The sequence below is a fragment of the Salmo salar genome, unplaced genomic scaffold (genome assembly GCF_905237065.1).
Source record: "Salmo salar unplaced genomic scaffold, Ssal_v3.1, whole genome shotgun sequence".
Taxonomy (NCBI): domain Eukaryota; kingdom Metazoa; phylum Chordata; class Actinopteri; order Salmoniformes; family Salmonidae; genus Salmo; species Salmo salar.
Genome location: NW_025550459.1, coordinates 58,061 through 81,939, shown reverse-complemented (window position 1 = coordinate 81,939; position 23,879 = coordinate 58,061). Strand labels below are relative to the sequence as shown.

Genomic DNA, 23,879 nt, shown 5'->3' with positions numbered 1-23,879 from the left:
ACAGGAAGTGGATACCTGATGTGTTGTATTACCTTTAAACCTATGCCATTGAAAAACACAGGGGCTGAGGAATATTTTGGCACTTCCTATTGCTTCCACTAGATGTCACCAGCCTTTACAAAGTGTTTTGAGTCTTCTGGAGGAGATCTGACCGAACAAGAGCCATGGAACGATGATGGCCCATTAGACACCTGGCGCGCGAGTTCATGTTGGGTACCCTCGTTCCAATACGTTATAAAAGAGAATGCATTCGTCCACCTTGAATATTATTCATGTTCTGGTTAAAAAGGCCCTAATGATTTATGCTATACAACGTTTGACATGTTTGAACGAACGTAAATATATTTTTTCCCCTCGTTCATGAAGTGAAGTCCGGCGGGCTTAGATCATGTGCTAACAAGACGGAGATTTTTGGACATAAATTATGAGCTTTTTTGAACAAAACTACATTCGTTATGGACCTGTGATACCTGGAAGTGACATCTGATGAAGAGAATCAAAGGTAATGGATTATTTACATAGTATTTTCGATTTTAGATCTCCCCAACATGGCGGCTAGTCTGTATCGCAACGCGTATTTTTCTGGGCGCAGTGCTCAGATTATTGCAAAGTGTGATTTCCCAGTAAGGTTATTTTTAAATCTGGCAAGTTGATTGCGTTCAAGAGATGTAAATCTATAATTCTTTAAATGACAATATAATATTTTACCAATGTTTTCTAATTTTAATTATTTAATTTGTGGTGCTGACTTGAATGCCGGTTATTGGAGGGGAAACGATTTCCTGAACATCAACGCCATAGTAAAACGCTGTTTTTGGATATAAATATGAACTTGATAGAACTAAAAATGCATGCATTGTCTAACATAATGTCCTAGGAGTGTCATCTGATGGAGATTGTAAAAGGTTAGTGCATCATTTTAGCTGATTTATGGTTTTGGTGACGCCTGTCTTTGAATTGGCACAACATTACACACAACTCTTGTAAATGTACTGTCCTAACATACTCTAAATTTATGCTTTCGCCGTAAAACCTTTTTGAAATCGTAAAACGTGGTTAGATTAAGGAGATGTTTATCTTTCAAAGGGTGTAAAATAGTTGTATGTTTGAAAAATTTGAATTTTGACATTTATTTGGATTCAAATTTGCCGCTCTTGAAATGCACCTGCTGTTGATGGAGTGCACCACGGGTGGGACCTAGCCCATAGAGGTTAACCCTTACCTTAACCATCCTTACCTAAACCATCCTAACCTTAACCCTTACCTTAACCATCCTAACCTTAACCCTTACCTAAACCATCCTAACCTTAACCCTAACCTTAACCATCCTAACCTTAACCCTAACCTAAACCATCCTAACCTCAACCCTTACCTTAACCATCCTAACCTTAACCCTCACATTAACCATCCTAACCTTAACCCTTACCTAAACCATCCTAACCTTAACCCTAACCTTAACCATCCTAACCTTAACCCTTACCTTAACCATCCTAACCTTAACCCTTACCTAAACCATCCTAACCTTAACCCTTACCTTAACCATCCTAACCTTAACCCTTACCTAAACCATCCTAACCTTAACCCTAACCTAAACCATCCTAACCTTAACCCTTACCTAAACCATCCTAACCTTAACCCTAACCTAAACCATCCTAACCTTAACCCTTACCTAAACCATCCTAACCTTAACCCTAACCTAAACCATCCTTACCTTACCCATCCTAACCTTAACCCTTACCTTAACCATCCTTACCTTAACCATCCTAACCTTAACCCTTACCTTAACCATCCTAACCTTAACCATCCTTACCTAAACCATCCTAACCTTAACCCTTACCTTAACCATCCTAACCTTAACCCTCACATTAACCATCCTAAACTTAACCCTTACCTAAACCATCCTAACCTTAACCCTAACCTTAACCCTTACCTAAACCATCCTAACTTTAACCCTTACCTAAACCATCCTAACCTTAACCCTAACCTAAAACCATCCTAACCTTAACCCTTACGTGAAACCATCCTAACCTTAACCCTTACCTAAACCATCCTAACCTTAACCCTAACCTAAACCATCCTTACCTTAACCATCCTAACCTTAACCCTTACCTTAACCATCCTAACCATAACCATCCTTACCTAAACCATCCTAACCTTAACCCTAACCTTAACCATCCTAACCTTAACCCTAACCTAAACCATCCTAACCTTAACCCTTACCTAATCCATCCTAACCTTAAGCATCCTAACCTTAACCCTTACCTTAACCATACTAATCTTAACCATCCTTACCTTAAGCCTTACCTAAACCATCCTTACCTTAACCATCCTAACCTTAACCCTTACCTTAACCATCCTCACATTAACCATCCTAACCTTAACCCTCACATTAACCATCCTAACCTTAACCCTTACCTAAACCATCCTAACCTTAACCCTTACCTAAACCATCCTAACCTTAACCCTAACCTTAACCATCCTAACCTTAACCCTTACCTTAACCATCCTAACCTCAACCCTCACCTTAACCATCCTAACCTCAACCCTCACATTAACCATCCTAACCTTAACCCTTACCTAAACCAACCTAACCTTAACCTTAACCATCCTAACCTTAACCCTTACCTTAACCATCCTAACCTTAACCCTTACCTAAACCATCCTAACCTTAACCCCTACCTAAACCATCCTAACCTTAACCCTTACCTTAACCATCCTAACCTTAACCCTTACCTAAACCATCCTAACCTTAACCCTTACCTAAACCATCCTAACCTTAACCCTTACCTAAACCATCCTAACCTTAACCCTTACCTAAACCATCCTAACCTTAACCCTTACCTTAACCATCCTAACCTTAACCCTTACCTAAACCATCCTAACCTTAACCCTTACCTAAACCATCCTAACCTTAACCCTTACCTTAACCATCCTAACCTTAACCCTTACCTAAACCATCCTAACCTTAAGATTTCAGAGTTAATGACTAAACTTAACCTTAAACACTTTGAAATTTGACGCTGAGAACAACTTCAAAATGTGACGTTTCAGAAAGATGGATGAACGTCTAATTCTGCCATGAGACTGAGACCTAGTTGAAGCAGGTGGGAAGGCAGTGTTCCTAATCAGAGAGTAATCTCATCTCTCTCTCGCTCTCGCTCTCTCCATCTCTCTCTCTCATCTCTCTCTCTCATCTCTCTCTCTCTCATCTCTCTCTCTCTCATCTCTCTCTCTTCTCATCTCTCTCTCTCTTCTCTCGCTAGTCTCTCTTCTCCCTCTCTTCTCTCTCGTCCCTCTCATCTCTCTGTCTCTCACTCTTCTCTCACTCTCTTCTCTCTCGTCCCTCTCCTCTCTCATCTCTCTGTCTCTCGCTCTTCAATCACTCGCTCCCTTCTCTCTCATCTCACTCTCATCTCTCCTCTCTCTTCTCTCGCTAGTCTCTCTCTCTCTCTCTCGTCCCTCTCTCCTCTCCCTCTTCTCTCTCTCGTCCCTCTCTTCTCTCTCTTGTCCCTCTCATCTCTCCCTCTTCTCTCTCTCTCTCCCTGCCTCCCTCTCCTCTCTCTCTCTCTCTCTCTCTCTCTCTCCTCTCTCTCTCTCTCGTCCCTCTCTCTTCTCTCTCTCTGAACTGAGAGTTAATCTAAGTGTGTTCACCCCACTGCAGTCCTGATCATACAGTCAGTGGCACAAGTTATAAAATAAATTACACACACACACTATTCCAAGGCTGGAGCCTGCGGCAATAAGAGAGATATTACAGAGAAATTCATGCATTGTGCCATAACCACCTAGTGTGTGTCCATCTTTGTCTCGGATAATTCCTATTAGTCAAAGTTCCATTTATCTGTTGAGAGAGAGAGAGAGAGAGAGAGAGAGAGAGAGAGAGAGAGAGAGAGAGAGAGAGAGAGGAGGGAGAGGGAGAGAGAGTGAGAGAGGAGAGGGAGAGATGAGAACGAGATGAGAGAGAGAAGAGGGACGAGAGAGAGAAGAGAGAGAGAGAAGAGAGGGAGAGAAGAGAGAGGGACGAGAGAGAGGAGAGAGAGAGAGAGAGAGAGAGAGAGAGAGAGAGGCTATGTGCACACTACCCACAAAATTAGGTGGAAACTGTATGACCATATTAGTGACACATATTTCCCTCAGAATTCTACTGGGTGAAATACCACAGTGTGACATCACAGCAGCAAGATGTGTGACCTGTTGCCACAAGAAAAGGTCAACCAGTGAAGAACAAACACCATTGTAAATACAACCCATATTTATGTTCATTTATTTTCCCTTTTGTACTTAAACTATTTGCACATCATATGACATTTGCAAGGTCTTTATTCTTTTGGAACTTTTGTGACTGTAGTGTTTAAATGTTAATTTGTTATTGTTTATTTAACTTTGTTTATTATTTACTTCACTTGCTTTGGCAATGTAAACATATGTTTCCCATGTCGATAAAGCCCCTTGAATTGAATTGAATTGAATTGAGAGGGGGGAGAGAGAGAGAGAGAATGGTGGGAGGAGAGGAGTGAGGGGTGCTGGAAGGGAGAAAAATAGAAATGCCTCCATTGATTTTGTCGTTTGTTGAATCACACACACACACACACACACACACACCTCTCCATGTGGCGAGGCGACAACATTTAGGGGTGAGTCATCAGTTTATCGACAGTACATGTCTTCAGTCTGAAGATGCTGACCCCTCGCTCTCTCCGTCGGTGGTTCTTTCATCTCACTGATTGAACGGTGTTTGTGTGTGTGTGTGTGTGTGTGTGTGTGTGTGTGTGTGTGTGTGTGTGTGCCACAGGAGACAGTTGAAGGGAAGAACAGCTCATTATAACGTCTGGAAGGAAGTTGAATAGAAACCATGTATTTGATATCATTCCCCATATTGCCCTCCAGCCATTACCATGAACCCGTCCTCCCTAATTAAGGTGTCACCAACCTCCTGTTGTGTGTGTGTGTGTGTGTGTGTGTGTGTGTGTGTGTGTGTCTGTGCATCCATGTGTGTATAGCAGCTTGCCTTCAGTCATTTTCTGTTACAAACACAGATCACCTGTAAAATAGAGGTTCTCATCAAATATCCCCAAATGTACAAGTGCAAATCAGTAAATCAGTGAATAAATCAATAACAGCCTTGTTTATATTCAAATGTCTTTGCTTTCCATTCACCCTGTCTAACTGGGCCATACACCCTGTCTAACTGGGCCATACACCCTGTCTAACTGGGCCATACACCCTGTCTAACTGGGCCATACACCCTGTCTAACTGGGCCATACACCCTGTCTAACTGGGACATATTTTCGTAGCAGGCGTCTATCAAAGGAGTTTATTTCTGGGGTGGCGCAAGAAATGGAGGCAGAGGATGATATAACCGAAGACATCGATGGAGAGGTTGGTGCTCGTCGGCTGACCTGTATGGTGGACGGAGAAAATATGTTCACTTCATCCATACTACTGTTCTTTGAGGAATCTTCTTAATCCTAACTTCTTATATGAAATGCCCTGTTAGGGGCGAAGGAGAATGAAGTGGCAAAGGGTAAGGAGTGTCCAGCGTTTCTTCTAACTGGAGGCGATGAGAAAATTGGAAGGAACGAGTGGCGGGTGAAGAAGCAACGGTAGTAGAGCCACTTCGACCAGTGAAGGGTTCTCATCAGCCGAACGGATAGTGAAAGGTGGATTTTGTATTATTTATTGGTCTTCAACTGTACAACACAAGCGGAAAAGAAGTCTAAGAAAAATTGAAATGATTGTGAACGCCGCTGAATGTTTTTTTTTGGGGGGGGGTCTTTGTGACTTCACAGCCGAGGCCGTGCAAGAAATCCTGTCGGTGAATTTAGCCCCATCACTGGTTTCTGAGGCTGTGTAGGGATGTAAATTAGTAGTGGACTGTGATTTTTTTAAATTTATTTAAATTTAACCTTAATTTAACTAGGCAAGTCTGTTAAGAACAAATTCTTATTTATAATGACGGCCTACTCTGTCCAAACTCTAACAACACTGGGACAATTGTGCGCTCCCAATCACGGTTGGTTGAGATACAGCCTGGAATCAAACCATGGTCTGTAGTGGCGGTTCTAGACCATTTCAACTAGGGGGGGGGCAGTTGTACTGTTAGAGGGGGCCAGTTACATTAGTCTATTGTTGTCATATTGTTTTCTTCACTGCATTAGCAGGCAAAAGACCATGTTCATAATCATCATCGTTGCCGCTGTCTAATAACAGATGTAAAAAAAGAACGATAGCAAAAAATGTGTTATGTAAAAATTATTTTATACTCCACATTTAGGGGGGCCACAAGAGGGTCCGAAAGTGTTGTCAAAGGGGCACTGCCCCCCCCGCGCCACTCGGGAGCCCAGTTCTTATTCAATACCGCCTCCAGCTGGTGGCGGTAACGCACATAATAACATTGGACGGTAACCGCAGTTCACCCCATCGGAGAGAACATGGCGTTTTGCTTCTCCCCCCCTGACGTCACCTCCCTCCTGACGTCACCGCCCTCCTGACGTCACCGCCCCCCTGACGTCACCCGGAAGAGGGGGACGGACGGGGGAACCAAGATGGCGTTTCTACGCTGTAGGCGAGACCCGTGTGGATTTATATGTCTCATACTCACTTATTTCAGCGTTTTTTACGCCGACTATGTGGTAATTCAGTATGTCCTCATCCCTGCCTACTCGGGAAGGTAAGTATTGCGTGCGTTTCTTCCTCTTAACTGCTTAAAAACGGCTTAGCGTCTGTACAGCTAACGTTAGCATACCTTGGCTGTTTGTATAGGTATTCTGTATCATTATCCAATCTTGACAACGGCTTCGTTATATTACTTTTAGTTACCTGTAGCGGGGATGTACATTCACTATAACCAGGTAGTTAACTTGTTTTCTCAAATCAGTCTTTGAGCACAGTACACATGAACAAAGTGAATGGCTAGTTTGGTAGCATCAAAACAATGTTGTTGACAGTCGGAGCTCCACTACTGAGAGTTCGTTTTGCATGGCCCGCTGCCCCGGGTGGGTAGGGATGGCATTTTAGGACTAATGGAATGGTATAAAATGCGCAAATCCAGTGCACCGGGACATGTATAATGAACTCGCCCAATGTGTGGGTTTACGGTGAACCTACAAATTGTAATCTATCCTTGTCAAACCAGCCAAACCGGATAAACATTTCATCCCTTCACTACTTCAGTTAGCGAAAAGGGTAAAATAGTTTTGTTTGGTGCTACAAGCCAGTGTAGTTGGCTAGCTAGTTCACTGTCATTCATTCAATCGGTGCTGGCAGTCTCCACCCTTGACTCTCTCTTTCTCTCTCTTTCTTCAGTGTGTGGTGTACACTACATGGGTCAGTATTTAACTTGATTCTACTACTGCTGCTGGCCTGTCACTCCAAAGCTGTCTTCTCAGACCCAGGTTTGTTCAGCCCGTGTGTGTGAGAGATAGAGACAATACTACCAACTAACGAGACTAACCCTGTTTGTAGCTGTCTGTCTGTCTGTAGCTGTGTGTATTTGGTGCAGTGGAGTAAAGTACTTAAGTAAAACTACTTTAAAGTACTACTAGAGTTGTTTTTTTGGGAATCTGTATTTTACTTCACTACACTCCTTAAGAAAATATTGTACTTTTTACTCCATACATTTCCCCTGACACCCAAAAGTACTCGTTACATGTTGAATGCTTAGCAGGACAGAAAACGGTCAAATTCACACACTAAACAAGAGAACATCCCTGGTCATCCCTACTGCCTCTGATCTGGAGGACTCACTAAACAGAGAACATCCCTGGTCATCCCTACTGCCTCTGATCTGGAGGACTCACTAAACAGAGAACATCCCTGGTCATCCCTACTGCCTCTGATCTGGAGGACTCACTAAACAGAGAACATCCCTGGTCATCCCTACTGCCTCTGATCTGGAGGACTCACTAAACAGAGAACATCCCTGGTCATCCCTACTGCCTCTGATCTGGAGGACTCACTAAACAGAGAACATCCCTGGTCATCCCTACTGCCTCTGATCTGGAGGACTCACTAAACAGAGAACATCCCTGGTCATCCCTACTGCCTCTGATCTGGAGGACTCACTAAACAGAGAACATCCCTGGTCATCCCTACTGCCTCTGATCTGGAGGACTCACTAAACAGAGAACATCCCTGGTCATCCCTACTGCCTCTGATCTGGAGGACTCACTAAACAGAGAACATCCCTGGTCATCCCTACTGCCTCTGATCTGGAGGACTCACTAAACAGAGAACATCCCTGGTCATCCCTACTGCCTCTGATCTGGAGGACTCACTAAACAGAGAACATCCCTGGTCATCCCTACTGCCTCTGATCTGGAGGACTCACTAAACAGAGAACATCCCTGGTCATCCCTACTGCCTCTGATCTGGAGGACTCACTAAACAGAGAACATCCCTGGTCATCCCTACTGCCTCTGATCTGGAGGACTCACTAAACAGAGAACATCCCTGGTCATCCCTACTGCCTCTGATCTGGAGGACTCACTAAACAGAGAACATCCCTGGTCATCCCTACTGCCTCTGATCTGGAGGACTCACTAAACAGAGAACATCCCTGGTCATCCCTACTGCCTCTGATCTGGAGGACTCAGTAAACAGAGAACATCCCTGGTCATCCCTACTGCCTCTGATCTGGAGGACTCACTAAACAGAGAACATCCCTGGTCATCCCTACTGCCTCTGATCTGGAGGACTCACTAAACAGAGAACATCCCTGGTCATCCCTACTGCCTCTGATCTGGAGGACTCACTAAACAGAGAACATCCCTGGTCATCCCTACTGTCTCTGATCTGGAGGACTCACTAAACAGAGAACATCCCTGGTCATCCCTACTGCCTCTGATCTGGAGGACTCACTAAACAGAGAACATCGCTGGTCATCCCTACTGCCTCTGATCTGGAGGACTCACTAAACAGAGAACATCCCTGGTCCTCCCTGCTGCCTCTGATCTGGAGGACTCACTAAACACACATGCTTCGTTTGTAAATTATCTCTGAATGTTGGAGTGTGCTCTCGTCCCTCTCTCCCCTCTCTCGTCCCTCTCTCTCCTCTCTCTCTGAACTGAAAGTTAATCTAAGTGTGTTCACCCCCACTGCAGTCCTGATCATACAGTTAGTGGCACAAGTTATAAAATAAATTACACACACACACTATTCCAAGGCTGGAGCCTGCGGCTATAAGGGAGATATTACAGAGAAATCCGTCAATTAAAAAAAAACAAGGAAATGGTGCTGTCTGCTTTGTTTAATATAAAGAATTTGAAATGATTTATACTTTTACTTTTGGTACTTAAGTATATTTTTAAACTTTAGACTTTTACTCAAGTATGACAGTTGTGTATTTTTCCCACCGCTGGTCTGGTATGGGTTTATAATATGTTTGTGTTGTGATTCAGGTTGTACCTGACTACCTGTGTGTCTTCCAGGTATGGTTCCTCTACCAGAGACGGCTATAGACTTCTCTGACCTGAGATCCCAGAATTCACACATGAATGAGAGGGTGAGTAAACACACTCACAGCACTAGTGTGATGGATGTCACTGTGCTCGATTAGACCCGCTGCTTCCTTCCCTATCTGGGTACACCGTCCTTACAAAGGCTTGATCCTCTGCTTCCTTCCCTATCTGGGTACACCGTCCTTACAAAGGCTTGATCCTCTGCTTCCTTCCCTATCTGGGTACACCGTCCTTACAAAGGCTTGATCCTCTGCTTCCTTCCCTATCTGGGTACACCGTCCTTACAAAGGCTTGATCCTCTGCTTCCTTCCCTATCTGGGTACACCGTCCTTACAAAGGCTTGATCCTCTGCTTCCTTCCCTATCTGGGTACACCGTCCTTACAAAGGCTTGATCCTCTGCTTCCTTCCCTATCTGGGTACACCGTCCTTACAAAGGCTTGATCCTGGGACCCTCTGCTTCGCAAACACACGTGACAACCGTCTTTTAGCCACCGAAAATCGAGCAATCCGGGGAAACGAGGGGAGCGATTTATATTTTTTCAAGCTGTGGAGTGAACTTAACGGTGTAGTCTAATTCACTATGATGTGTGGGGGTCTAGTATGATATTGTGTGTCCCTACGTTTTTAGTTGTGAAATGTTTAGTTGCTGTCCAGAGGCTGATACAGACAGACACACAGTAGTGTAATATATTGTCGCTATGATATTGTGTGTTACAGGGTTGTGAAGGCTGGACTGTTTGTAGTCGTTGTGAGACATACCGCCCCCCCAGAGCTCACCACTGTAGAGTATGTCAACGATGCATACGACGCATGGACCACCACTGTCCCTGGTTAGTAACACTACTCTCCTCCTACTACCTCTCTCTGTCCCTGGTTAGTAACACTACTCTCCTCCTACTACCTCTCCATCTCTGTCCCTGGTTAGTAACACTACTCTCCTCCTACTACCTCTCCATCTCTGTCCCTGGTTAGTAACACTACTCTCCTCCTACTACCTCTCCATCTCTGTCCCTGGTTAGTAACACTACTCTCCTCCTACTACCTCTCCATCTCTGTCCCTGGTTAGTAACACTACTCTCCTCCTACTACCTCTCTCTGTCCCTGGTTAGTAACGCTACTCTCCTCCTACTACCTCTCTCTGTCCCTGGTTAGTAACACTACTCTCCTCCTACTACCTCTCCATCTCTGTCCCTGGTTAGTAACACTACTCTCCTCCTACTACCTCTCCATCTCTGTCCCTGGTTAGTAACACTACTCTCCTCCTACTACCTCTCTCTGTCCCTGGTTAGTAACACTACTCTCCTCCTACTACCTCTCTCTGTCCCTGGTTAGTAACACTACTCTCCTCCTACTACCTCTCTCTGTCCCTGGTTAGTAACACTACTCTCCTCCTACTACCTCTCCATCTCTGTCCCTGGTTAGTAACACTACTCTCCTCCTACTACCTCTCCATCTCTGTCCCTGGTTAGTAACACTACTCTCCTCCTACTACCTCTCCATCTCTGTCCCTGGTTAGTAACGCTACTCTCCTCCTACTACCTCTCTCTGTCCCTGGTTAGTAACACTACTCTCCTCCTACTACCTCTCTCTGTCCCTGGTTAGTAACACTACTCTCCTCCTACTACCTCTCCATCTCTGTCCCTGGTTAGTAACGCTACTCTCCTCCTACTACCTCTCCATCTCTGTCCCTGGTTAGTAACACTACTCTCCTCCTACTACCTCTCTCTGTCCCTGGTTAGTAACACTACTCTCCTCCTACTACCTCTCCATCTCTGTCCCTGGTTAGTAACACTACTCTCCTCCTACTACCTCTCTCTGTCCCTGGTTAGTAACGCTACTCTCCTCCTACTACCTCTCCATCTCTGTCCCTGGTTAGTAACACTACTCTCCTCCTACTACCTCTCTCTGTCCCTGGTTAGTAACGCTACTCTCCTCCTACTACCTCTCTGTCCCTGGTTAGTAACACTACTCTCCTCCTACTACCTCTCTCTGTCCCTGGTTAGTAACGCTACTCTCCTCCTACTACCTCTCTCTGTCCCTGGTTAGTAACACTACTCTCCTCCTACTACCTCTCTGTCCCTGGTTAGTAACGCTACTCTCCTCCTACTACCTCTCTCTGTCCCTGGTTAGTAACACTACTCTCCTCCTACTACCTCTCTCTGTCCCTGGTTAGTAACACTACTCTCCTCCTACTACCTCTCTCTGTCCCTGGTTAGTAACACTACTCTCCTCCTACTACCTCTCTCTGTCCCTGGTTAGTAACACTACTCTCCTCCTACTACCTCTCCATCTCTGTCCCTGGTTAGTAACGCTACTCTCCTCCTACTACCTCTCTCTGTCCCTGGTTAGTAACGCTACTCTCCTCCTACTACCTCTCCATCTCTGTCCCTGGTTAGTAACACTACTCTCCTCCTACTACCTCTCTCTGTCCCTGGTTAGTAACACTACTCTCCTCCTACTACCTCTCCATCTCTGTCCCTGGTTAGTAACGCTACTCTCCTCCTACTACCTCTCCATCTCTGTCCCTGGTTAGTAACACTACTCTCCTCCTACTACCTCTCCATCTCTGTCCCTGGTTAGTAACACTACTCTCCTCCTACTACCTCTCCATCTCTGTCCCTGGTTAGTAACACTACTCTCCTCCTACTACCTCTCCATCTCTGTCCCTGGTTAGTAACACTACTCTCCTCCTACTACCTCTCTCTGTCCCTGGTTAGTAACACTACTCTCCTCCTACTACCTCTCCATCTCTGTCCCTGGTTAGTAACACTACTCTCCTCCTACTACCTCTCCATCTCTGTCCCTGGTTAGTAACGCTACTCTCCTCCTACTACCTCTCCATCTCTGTCCCTGGTTAGTAACACTACTCTCCTCCTACTACCTCTCCATCTCTGTCCCTGGTTAGTAACACTACTCTCCTCCTACTACCTCTCCATCTCTGTCCCTGGTTAGTAACACTACTCTCCTCCTACTACCTCTCCATCTCTGTCCCTGGTTAGTAACGCTACTCTCCTCCTACTACCTCTCCATCTCTGTCCCTGGTTAGTAACGCTACTCTCCTCCTACCTCTCTCTGTCCCTGGTTAGTAACACTACTCTCCTCCTACTACCTCTCTCTGTCCCTGGTTAGTAACACTACTCTCCTCCTACTACCTCTCCATCTCTGTCCCTGGTTAGTAACGCTACTCTCCTCCTACTACCTCTCCATCTCTGTCCCTGGTTAGTAACACTACTCTCCTCCTACTACCTCTCTGTCCCTGGTTAGTAACACTACTCTCCTCCTACTACCTCTCTCTGTCCCTGGTTAGTAACACTACTCTCCTCCTACTACCTCTCTCTGTCCCTGGTTAGTAACGCTACTCTCCTCCTACTACCTCTCTCTGTCCCTGGTTAGTAACGCTACTCTCCTCATACTACCTCTCTCTGTCCCTGGTTAGTAACACTACTCTCCTCCTACTACCTCTCCATCTCTGTCCCTGGTTAGTAACACTACTCTCCTCCTACTACCTCTCCATCTCTGTCCCTGGTTAGTAACGCTACTCTCCTCCTACTACCTCTCTCTGTCCCTGGTTAGTAACACTACTCTCCTCCTACTACCTCTCCATCTCTGTCCCTGGTTAGTAACACTACTCTCCTCCTACTACCTCTCCATCTCTGTCCCTGGTTAGTAACACTACTCTCCTCCTACTACCTCTCTCTGTCCCTGGTTAGTAACGCTACTCTCCTCCTACTACCTCTCCATCTCTGTCCCTGGTTAGTAACACTACTCTCCTCCTACTACCTCTCCATCTCTGTCCCTGGTTAGTAACACTACTCTCCTCCTACTACCTCTCCATCTCTGTCCCTGGTTAGTAACACTACTCTCCTCCTACTACCTCTCCATCTCTGTCCCTGGTTAGTAACACTACTCTCCTCCTACTACCTCTCCATCTCTGTCCCTGGTTAGTAACACTACTCTCCTCCTACTACCTCTCCATCTCTGTCCCTGGTTAGTAACGCTACTCTCCTCCTACTACCTCTCTCTGTCCCTGGTTAGTAACACTACTCTCCTCCTACTACCTCTCCATCTCTGTCCCTGGTTAGTAACACTACTCTCCTCCTACTACCTCTCCATCTCTGTCCCTGGTTAGTAACACTACTCTCCTCCTACTACCTCTCTCTGTCCCTGGTTAGTAACGCTACTCTCCTCCTACTACCTCTCCATCTCTGTCCCTGGTTAGTAACACTACTCTCCTCCTACTACCTCTCCATCTCTGTCCCTGGTTAGTAACGCTACTCTCCTCCTACTACCTCTCTCTGTCCCTGGTTAGTAACACTACTCTCCTCCTACTACCTCTCTCTGTCCCTGGTTAGTAACACTACTCTCCTCCTACTACCTCTCCATCTCTGTCCCTGGTTAGTAACACTACTCTCCTCCTACTACCTCTCCATCTCTGTCCCTGGTTAGTAACACTACTCTCCTCCTACTACCTCTCCATCTCTGTCCCTGGTTAGTAACACTACTCTCCTCCTACTACCTCTCCATCTCTGTCCCTGGTTAGTAACACTACTCTCCTCCTACTACCTCTCCATCTCTGTCCCTGGTTAGTAACGCTACTCTCCTCCTACTACCTCTCTCTGTCCCTGGTTAGTAACACTACTCTCCTCCTACTACCTCTCCATCTCTGTCCCTGGTTAGTAACACTACTCTCCTCCTACTACCTCTCCATCTCTGTCCCTGGTTAGTAACACTACTCTCCTCCTACTACCTCTCCATCTCTGTCCCTGGTTAGTAACGCTACTCTCCTCCTACTACCTCTCCATCTCTGTCCCTGGTTAGTAACACTACTCTCCTCCTACTACCTCTCCATCTCTGTCCCTGGTTAGTAACACTACTCTCCTCCTACTACCTCTCCATCTCTGTCCCTGGTTAGTAACACTACTCTCCTCCTACTACCTCTCTGTCCCTGGTTAGTAACACTACTCTCCTCCTACTACCTCTCTGTCCCTGGTTAGTAACACTACTCTCCTCCTACTACCTCTCTGTCCCTGGTTAGTAACGCTACTCTCCTCCTACTACCTCTCTCTGTCCCTGGTTAGTAACACTACTCTCCTCCTACTACCTCTCCATCTCTGTCCCTGGTTAGTAACACTACTCTCCTCCTACTACCTCTCCATCTCTGTCCCTGGTTAGTAACGCTACTCTCCTCCTACTACCTCTCCATCTCTGTCCCTGGTTAGTAACACTACTCTGCTCCTACTACCTCTCTCTGTCCCTGGTTAGTAACGCTACTCTCCTCCTACTACCTCTCTCTGTCCCTGGTTAGTAACACTACTCTCCTCCTACTACCTCTCTGTCCCTGGTTAGTAACACTACTCTCCTCCTACTACCTCTCTCTGTCCCTGGTTAGTAACACTACTCTCCTCCTACTACCTCTCCATCTCTGTCCCTGGTTAGTAACACTACTCTCCTCCTACTACCTCTCTCTGTCCCTGGTTAGTAACACTACTCTCCTCCTACTACCTCTCCATCTCTGTCCCTGGTTAGTAACACTACTCTCCTCCTACTACCTCTCCATCTCTGTCCCTGGTTAGTAACACTACTCTCCTCCTACTACCTCTCCATCTCTGTCCCTGGTTAGTAACACTACTCTCCTCCTACTACCTCTCCATCTCTGTCCCTGGTTAGTAACACTACTCTGCTCCTACTACCTCTCTCTGTCCCTGGTTAGTAACACTACTCTCCTCCTACTACCTCTCCATCTCTGTCCCTGGTTAGTAACACTACTCTCCTCCTACTACCTCTCTCTGTCCCTGGTTAGTAACGCTACTCTCCTCCTACTACCTCTCCATCTCTGTCCCTGGTTAGTAACACTACTCTCCTCCTACTACCTCTCTCTGTCCCTGGTTAGTAACGCTACTCTCCTCCTACTACCTCTCCATCTCTGTCCCTGGTTAGTAACACTACTCTCCTCCTACTACCTCTCTCTGTCCCTGGTTAGTAACACTACTCTCCTCCTACTACCTCTCCATCTCTGTCCCTGGTTAGTAACACTACTCTCCTCCTACTACCTCTCTCTGTCCCTGGTTAGTAACACTACTCTCCTCCTACTACCTCTCCATCTCTGTCCCTGGTTAGTAACACTACTCTCCTCCTACTACCTCTCCATCTCTGTCCCTGGTTAGTAACACTACTCTCCTCCTACTACCTCTCCATCTCTGTCCCTGGTTAGTAACACTACTCTCCTCCTACTACCTCTCCATCTCTGTCCCTGGTTAGAAACACTACTCTCCTCCTACTACCTCTCCATCTCTGTCCCTGGTTAGTAACACTACTCTCCTCCTACTACCTCTCCATCTCTGTCCCTGGTTAGTAACACTACTCTCCTCCTACTACCTCTCCATCTCTGTCCCTGGTTAGTAACACTACTCTCCTCCTACTACCTCTCCATCTCTGTCCCTGGTTAGTAACACTACTCTCCTCCTACTACCTCTCCATCTCTGTCCCTGGTTAGAAACACTACTCTCCTCCTACCTCTCTCTGTCCCTGTTAAACTTCCTCATCCCTCCTTCTGTCCTCATCCCTCCTTCTGTCCTCATCCCTCCCTTCTCCTATCCTTCTATCTCTCAGTCTGTCATTATAATATAGTGTGTGGTTGTGTTGTAGGATCAATAACTGTGTTGGAGAGTTGAACCAGAAGTACTTCATCCAGTTTCTCTTCTATACAGGTGAGTCCTTTATTACTTACCCAGGAGGTTGGTGGCACCTTCATTTAGGAGGACGGGCTTGTGGTAATGGCTGGAGTGGAATTCTATCTAATACCTCTAACACGTGATTCCATTAGCTCCAATCCAGTCATTCCTTTTCCTGTTTTTACTTTGTTTTTTTCTTCATGTGGTCGATCAGCTTTAATTTTGCAGATTGTAGCTTCCGTTAATGTAATTGTCTGCATCATTTCTAATCCCCCAAATATATTTTTTTGGGGTCAAATATATACAGTACCAGTCAAAAGTTTGGATACGGCTCCTCATTCCAGGGGATTTTCTTTATTTTGACTTTTTTTCTACATTGTGGAAAAATAGTGAAGACATCAAAACTATGTTAAATAACACACATGGAATCATACGCTCTAACCACTAGGCTACCTGCCGCCCCTCCACTATAACCACTAGGCTACCTGCCGCCCCTACACTCTAACCGCTGGGCTACCTGCCGCCCCTCCACTCTAACCACTAGGCTACCTGCCGCCCCTACACTCTAACCGCTGGGCTACCTGCCGCCCCTCCACTCTAACCACTAGGCTACCTGCCGCCCCTACGCTCTAACCACTAGGCTACCTGCCGCCCCTACGCTCTAACCACTAGGCTACCTGCCGCCCTACACTCTAACCACTAGGCTACCTGCCGCCCCTACGCTCTAACCACTAGGCTACCTGCCGCCCCTACGCTCTAACCACTAGGCTACCTGCCGCCCCTACGCTCTAACCACTAGGCTACCTGCCGCCCTACACTCTAACCACTAGGCTACCTGCCGCCCTACACTCTAACCACTAGGCTACCTGCCGCCCTACACTCTAACCACTAGGCTACCTGCCGCCCTACACTCTAACCACTAGGCTACCTGCCGCCCCTACACTCTAACCACTAGGCTACCTGCCGCCCCTACGCTCTAACCACTAGGCTACCTGCCGCCCCTACGCTCTAACCACTAGGCTACCCGCCGCCCTACGCTCTAACCACTAGGCTACCTGCCGCCCTACACTCTAACCACTGGGCTACCTGCCGCCCCTACACTCTAACCACTAGGCTACCTGCCTCCCCTTACGCTCTAACCACTAGGCTACCTGCCGCCCTACACTCTAACCACTAGGCTACCTGCCGCCCCTACACTCTAACCACTAGGCTACCTGCCGCCCTACACTCTAACCACTAGGCTACCTGCCTCCCCTCCACTCTAACCACTCGGCTAACCGGCGGCCCCTCCACTCTAACCACTAGACTACCTGCCGCCCCTACACTCTAACCACTAGTCTACCTGCCGCCCCTACACTCTAACCACTAGGCTACCTGCCCCCCTACACTCTAACCACTAGGCTACCTGCCAGCCTCTACACTCTAACCACTAGGCTACCTGCCGCCCTACACTCTAACCACTAGGCTACCTGCCGCCCCTACACTCTAACCACTAGGCTACCTGCCGCCCTACACTCTAACCACTAGGCTACCTGCCGCCCTACACTCTAACCACTAGGCTACCTGCCGCCCTACACTCTAACCACTGGGCTACCTGCCGCCCCTACACTCTAACCACTAGGCTACCTGCCGCCCCTACACTCTAACCACTAGGCTACCTGCCGCCCCTACCCTCTAACCACTAGGCTACCCGCCGCCCTACACTCTAACCACTAGGCTACCTGCAGCCCCTACACTCTAACCACTAGGCTACCTGCCGCCCCTACGCTCTAACCACTAGGCTACCTGCCGCCCCTACGCTCTAACCACTAGGCTACCTGCCACCCTTACACTCTAACCACTAGGCTACCTGCCCCCCTACACTCTAACCACTAGGCTACCTGCCCCCCTACACTCTAACCACTGGGCTACCTGCCCCCCTACACTCTAACCACTAGGCTACCTGCCACCCTTACACTCTAACCACTAGGCTACCTGCCGCCCCTACACTCTAACCACTATGCTACCTGCCGCCCCTACACTCTAACCACTAGGCTACCTGCCCCCCTACACTCTAACCACTAGGCTACCTGCCGCCCCTACGCTCTAACCACTAGGCTACCTGCCTCCCCTACACTCTAACCACTAGTCTACCTGCCGTCCCTACACTCTAACCACTAGGCTACCTGCCGCCCCTACGCTCTAACCACTAGGCTACCTGCCTCCCCTACACTCTAACCACTAGGCTACCTGCCTCCCCTACACTCTAACCACTAGGCTACCTGCCGCCCCTACGCTCTAACCACTAGTCTACCTGCCGTCCCTACACTCTAACCACTAGGCTACCTAACGTTCTATTAAAATGTATATGAGTGAGGTCATTTCTGTCTTTGGGGTGTATACAGAGTATGTCCACATCAGACCATTTTATTGATAAACAACACTAAACGTTGTATTTTATTTAGTGATGTAATACTGATCATAATTTGGTTTCGATCCATAGAGGTTATAAAAATTATCTAGATCCTCTATGAGGCCGTGGAAGGATTCAGATTGTGGTTTTAAAAGAAAACATGAATCATCAGAGTATAATATTAATATTATCATATATATATATATATATGTGGCAAACCTCTTCAAAGTTAGGAGCGTTTGTCACAAATTAAGTGCTAAACTGTCACCAAAGTCAGCCCAGAATGAAAGTTCTTTCGAACATGACAGTACCTGTGTGTTTGTTTCGCTGTCCTGGTCCACCCAGGCCGCAGGTAAGGTCAAGGATAGCAGGGTTCGGTACACAAATCTGGTTCTCGGTAGGTCCAGGTCTAAACGCCAACAGGTAAGTCCAAAACAGTCCAGCTCGTACACGGTAAATCCAGCCAATGTAGATTGTCTCTTTCTCTATGGTTCATAGATCCTTCCCGCCCTCTCTCTTGCTCTTCCTGGTTTTTCTTGACCTTTTATCTGTGGGTCGGCTCCACCTTCTGAGGGTTCCCCTTGCTTCTGGGAATTGTAGTTTTGGCAGTCGGCCATTTTGTGATCTGTAGTTCTGATCGGGGTGGCCATTTTAGTGATCGGGCAGAGCCCGTTTATTAGTTCTCTTGACGGTTTAATACTTTCTGAGAAGTAGCCATTATTTACTATTTTACACCTCGGGTTGCTATACATGATTTTAACTCATTTTATAAGAGATTCTCCTAAATTGAAATGTTCCAGGCATTTATATATATATATATATATATATATAAAGTCCAGTTGTACTTTATCAAAAGCCTTTTCAAAGCCAGCTATGACTAGCAGGCCTGGTTTCACAGATTTTTCATAGTGTTCTGTGAGGCGACTCCGGGATGCCGGCCTTCTAGGCAGAGTTCCTCTGTCCAGTGTCAACGTCAACAGTGAAGAGGCGACTCCGGGATGCTGGCCTTCTAGGCAGAGTTCCTCTGTCCAGTGTCTGTGTTCTTTTGCCCATCTTAATCTTTTCTTTTTATTGGCCAGTCTGAGATATGGCTTTTTTTCTTTACAACTCTGCCTAGAAGGCCAGGACTTGTGAGGCGTTTGTTTCTCCAACTAGACACTCTAATGTACTTGTCCTCTTGCTCAGTTGTGCACCGGGGGCCTCCCACTCCTCTTTCTATTCTGGTTAGATCCAGTTTGCGCTGTTCTGTGAAGGGAGTAGTACACAGCGTTGTATGAGATCTTCAGTTTCTTGGCATTTTCTCACAAGGAATAGTCTTCATTTCTCAGAACAAGAATAGACTGATGAGTTTCAGAAGAAAGTTCATTGTTTCTGGCCATTTTGAGCCTGTAATCGAACCCACAAATGCTGATGCTCCAGATACTCAACTAGTCTAAAGAAGGTCAGTTTTATTGCTTCTTTAATCAGGACAACAGTTTTCAGCTGTGCTAACATAATTGCAAAAGGGTTTTCTAATGTTCAATTAGCCTTTTAAAATGATAAACTTGGATTAGCTAACACAACGTGCCATTGGAACACAGGAGTGATGGTTGCTGATAATGGGCCTCTGTTCGCCTATGTAGATATTCCATTAAAAATCAGCCGTTTCCAGCTACAATAGTCATTTACAACATTAACAATGTCTACGCTGTATTTCTGATCAATTTGATGTTATTTTAATGGACAGAAAATGTGCTTTTCTTTCAAAAACAAGGACATTTCTAAGTGGCCCCAAACTTTTGAACGGTAGTGTGTATATACATATATTCAAACAAATCTTGCATATCTTAATTAGTTTAATTCTTAATTTCCATGATAATATTAATATTATATAATAAATATTATATTAATATGAATTAATATGCGTAATAATGTTGACAGTTTGTGTTGTGTATAACCAGGACGACCGTTTGTGTTACGTTTTTGTCAAGCAATTATTATTTTAGCAAACAATTATTGTGATTCATCCTGTATTGTCCCTAACATCTTTACCCCCTAGCAACAGCTGTGGCACACACACACACACACACACACACTCAACTCTTTTCCTCCACAATGAACCATCGGCTCAGATGCTCAACAGTTGTTACTGAGCCAAACTCAAGAAAGGACTTGATTTACATGTACAGTCACAGAAGGCAAGATTGAGTAAAATTGGCAAAAATGGGGAGATTTGATAAACCATTGTCGAGTCCTATGTGATGGAGGTCAGATACACACCGTTCCTCTGAAACACACACTGGTCCCCTGTCATGAGCGTCTCTGTGCAGTCAGACATTTCCATCCATTATTATGAGCCGTCCTCCCTTCAACAGCCTCCTCTGATTTATTTATTATTTCATATCCCTCTCTCTCATCCCCCCTCTCTCTCATCCCCCCTCTCTCTCATCCCCCCCCTCTCTCTCATCCCCCCCTCTTTCTCATCCCCCCTCTTTCTCATCCCCCCTCTTTCTCATCCCCCCTCTTTCTCATCCCCCCTCTTTCTCATCCCCCCTCTCTCATCTCTCCCCCTCTCTCATCTCTCATCTCTCTCTCTTTCTCATCCCTCTCTTTCTCATCCCCCTCTCTTTCTCATCCCTCTCTTTCTCATCCCCCTCTCTCTGTCTCTCTCATCCCTCCCTCCGTCTCTCTCATCCCTCTCTGTCTCTCTCATCCCTCTCTCTCATCCCTCTCTGTCTCTCATCCCTCTCTCTCATCTCTCTCTGTCTCTCTCATCCCTCTCTGTCTCTCTCATCCCTCTCTGTCTCTCTCATCCCTCTCTCTCTGTCTCTCATCCGTCTCTCTCATCCCTCTCTCTCATCCCTCTCTGTCTCTCTCATCCCTCTCTCTCATCTCTCTCTGTCTCTCTCATCCCTCTCTGTCTCTCTCATCCCTCTCTGTCTCTCTCATCCCTCTCTGTCTCTCTCATCCCTCTCTCTCTCTCCAGGTATGGCCAGTCTCTACTCCATGGCTCTGGTGGTGGCAGCCTGGGTGTGGAGAATACGGAGCGAGAGAGACGGGGAAGGAGAGAAAGAAGGAGAGGAGTCTCCCAGCAAACACCTTATTGTGTGAGTAGAGAGAGAGAGAGAGAGAGAGAGAGAGAGAGAGAGAGAGAGAGAGAGAGAGAGAGAGAGAGAGAGAGAGAGAGAGAGAGAGAGAGAGAGAGAGAGAGAGAGAGAGAGAGAGAGAGAGAGAGAGAGAGAGAGAGAGAGAGAGAGAGAGAGAGAGAGAGAGAGAGAGAGAGAGAGAGAGAGAGAGAGAGAGAGAGAGATGTATAATTTATATTGTGTGTTTCGTTGTTGCCCCTTCCTCAGAGCTCACTACATCATCCTCCTGGTTGAGTCGGTGTTGTTTGGTGTGTTCGTCATGGTTATCTTCTACGACCAGGTACGGTGAAGTCTCGGTCAAATGTGTTGACCTCAGAAGACCTCGTTTTTAACCTGAAACTTTGGGGACATGTTTATGTTTTAACCTGATAAATTCTCCACCTCTCTCTCTCTCCATCCACCTCTCTCTCTCTCCATCCACCTCTCTCTCTCTCTATCCACCCCTCTCTCTCTCTATCCACCTCTCTCTCTCTCTCTCTCTATCTACCTCTCTCTCTATCCACCTCTCTCTCTCATCCCTCTCTCTCTATCCACCTCTCTCTCTCTCTCTCTCTCTCTATCCACCTCTCTCTCTATCCACCTCTCTCTCTCATCCCTCTCTCTCTATCCACCTCTCTCTCTGTCTCTCAGTTGGTGTCCATTATAACAGATGAAACTCCTATAGAACATATGAGGAACAGACTGCTGAAAGACAGAACATCGATCACCAGCAGCACCTCTCAGCCACCGACACACATCCCACACACACGCAAGCCCAAACTGGCCCTGCTCAGAGAGGTCTTCGGGAGAGGTGTGTGTGTGTGTGTGTGTGTGTGTGTGTGTGTTGTTCAACCATCTGTACATGGTTCCGCTCACAGCCTTAAAGAACTCTTAACATATAGTACCACGTTTATGATCTCTCTGTCTCTCTCTCTCTCTCTGTCTCTGTCTCTGTCTCTGTCTCTGTCTCTGTCTCTCTCTCTCTCTCTCTCTCTCTCTCTCTCTCTCTCTCTCTCTCTCTCTCTCTCTCTCTGTCTCTGTCTCTCTGTCTCTCTGTGTCTCTGTCTCTGTCTCTGTCTCTGTCTCTGTCTCTGTCTCTGTCTCTCTCTCTCTCGTTCTCTTCTCTCAGGGTCGGTGTTCTGTTGGCTGTTCCCTCTACATTCCAGTCCCCCCACCGTCGGTGGAATCAGCTACTCGGCTGTTCCGGATTATGATGTCTAACGTTCCCACAACATTCAAACAACATTCTGGTGATAGCGTTAACGTTGTGGTTACGTTATGGTCATGATATAATTAGGGCTGTCAAATAATTCATTTAATTTCGTGACGTTAGTTAATCGCAATTCATCACTATGTTTCACACACACACACACACACACACACACACACACACACACACACACACACAACTGTTAAAGCTTCAGACATTCTGAATGAGTGTGACTTTAGGATAAAATAACTGGCTCTATGGATACAAAGAACAATGTTCTGAAAACACTGTAACCATCTGTACTGAACACACACGCAGACCTACACACTCACTCCTCACCACTCTCTCTCTCTCTCTCTCTCTCTCTCTCACTCACTCTCTCTCTCTCTCTCTCTCTCTCTCTCTCTCTCTCTCTCTCTCTCTCTCCGCTCTCACCCTCTCTCTCTCTCTCGCTCTCTCTCTCTCTCTCTCTCTCTCTCTCTCTCTCTCTCTCTCTCTCTCTCTCTCTCTCTCTCTCTCTCTCTCTCTCTCTCTCTCTCTCTCTCTCTCTCTCTCTCTCTCTCTCTCTCTCTCTCGCTCTCTCTCTCTCTCTCTCTCACTCACCCTCTCTCTCTCTCTCTCTCTCACCCTCTCTCTCTCTCTCTCTCTCTCACCCCATAGCCTTCTTTTCCAGTTCTGCCTTTGCCATCCAAATTGTGCATAGCCTAGTCAGTGGTCAAGTTATCAGGTTTCTAGCTAAACAATGTTGTTTGTTAATCAAACCAACAACAATAAAAAAAAAAGTGTTTAAAACGTCCGGCGACATGCACACGAATCCGCAAAAGAAAGAAAATGCATATAGCTCTGACATGACTTTGGCTCGCGGTCTAAAGTGATGTAGCTGTGTTGCGTTTTAAAAGGTTCCGTTGGGAAACACGTGCGCTTTAAAGGTTCCTGTTAGAAATTGAGATAAGATTAACAAACAAAAAAAAGTACAGCGATTTAAAAAAAAATCCACATTAACTTTGACAGCCCTAAATATAGTATATATTAATATCATAGG

General features: G+C 46.4%; 1 protein-coding gene across 1 annotated transcript; it reads left to right on the top strand.

The window, feature by feature from the left end:
* Positions 1-6,523: 6,523 nt before the first annotated feature.
* LOC123739471 (palmitoyltransferase ZDHHC3) lies at positions 6,524-23,256 on the top strand. Its single transcript, XM_045713817.1, has 9 exons — positions 6,524-6,671; positions 7,307-7,395; positions 9,430-9,503; positions 10,178-10,290; positions 16,106-16,167; positions 21,489-21,609; positions 21,856-21,928; positions 22,279-22,438; positions 22,757-23,256. Exons 1-9 carry the CDS (start codon positions 6,547-6,549, stop codon positions 22,846-22,848), a joined length of 909 nt encoding a protein of 302 aa, XP_045569773.1. The 5' UTR covers positions 6,524-6,546; the 3' UTR covers positions 22,849-23,256.
* The last annotated feature ends 623 nt before the right edge of the window (positions 23,257-23,879 follow it).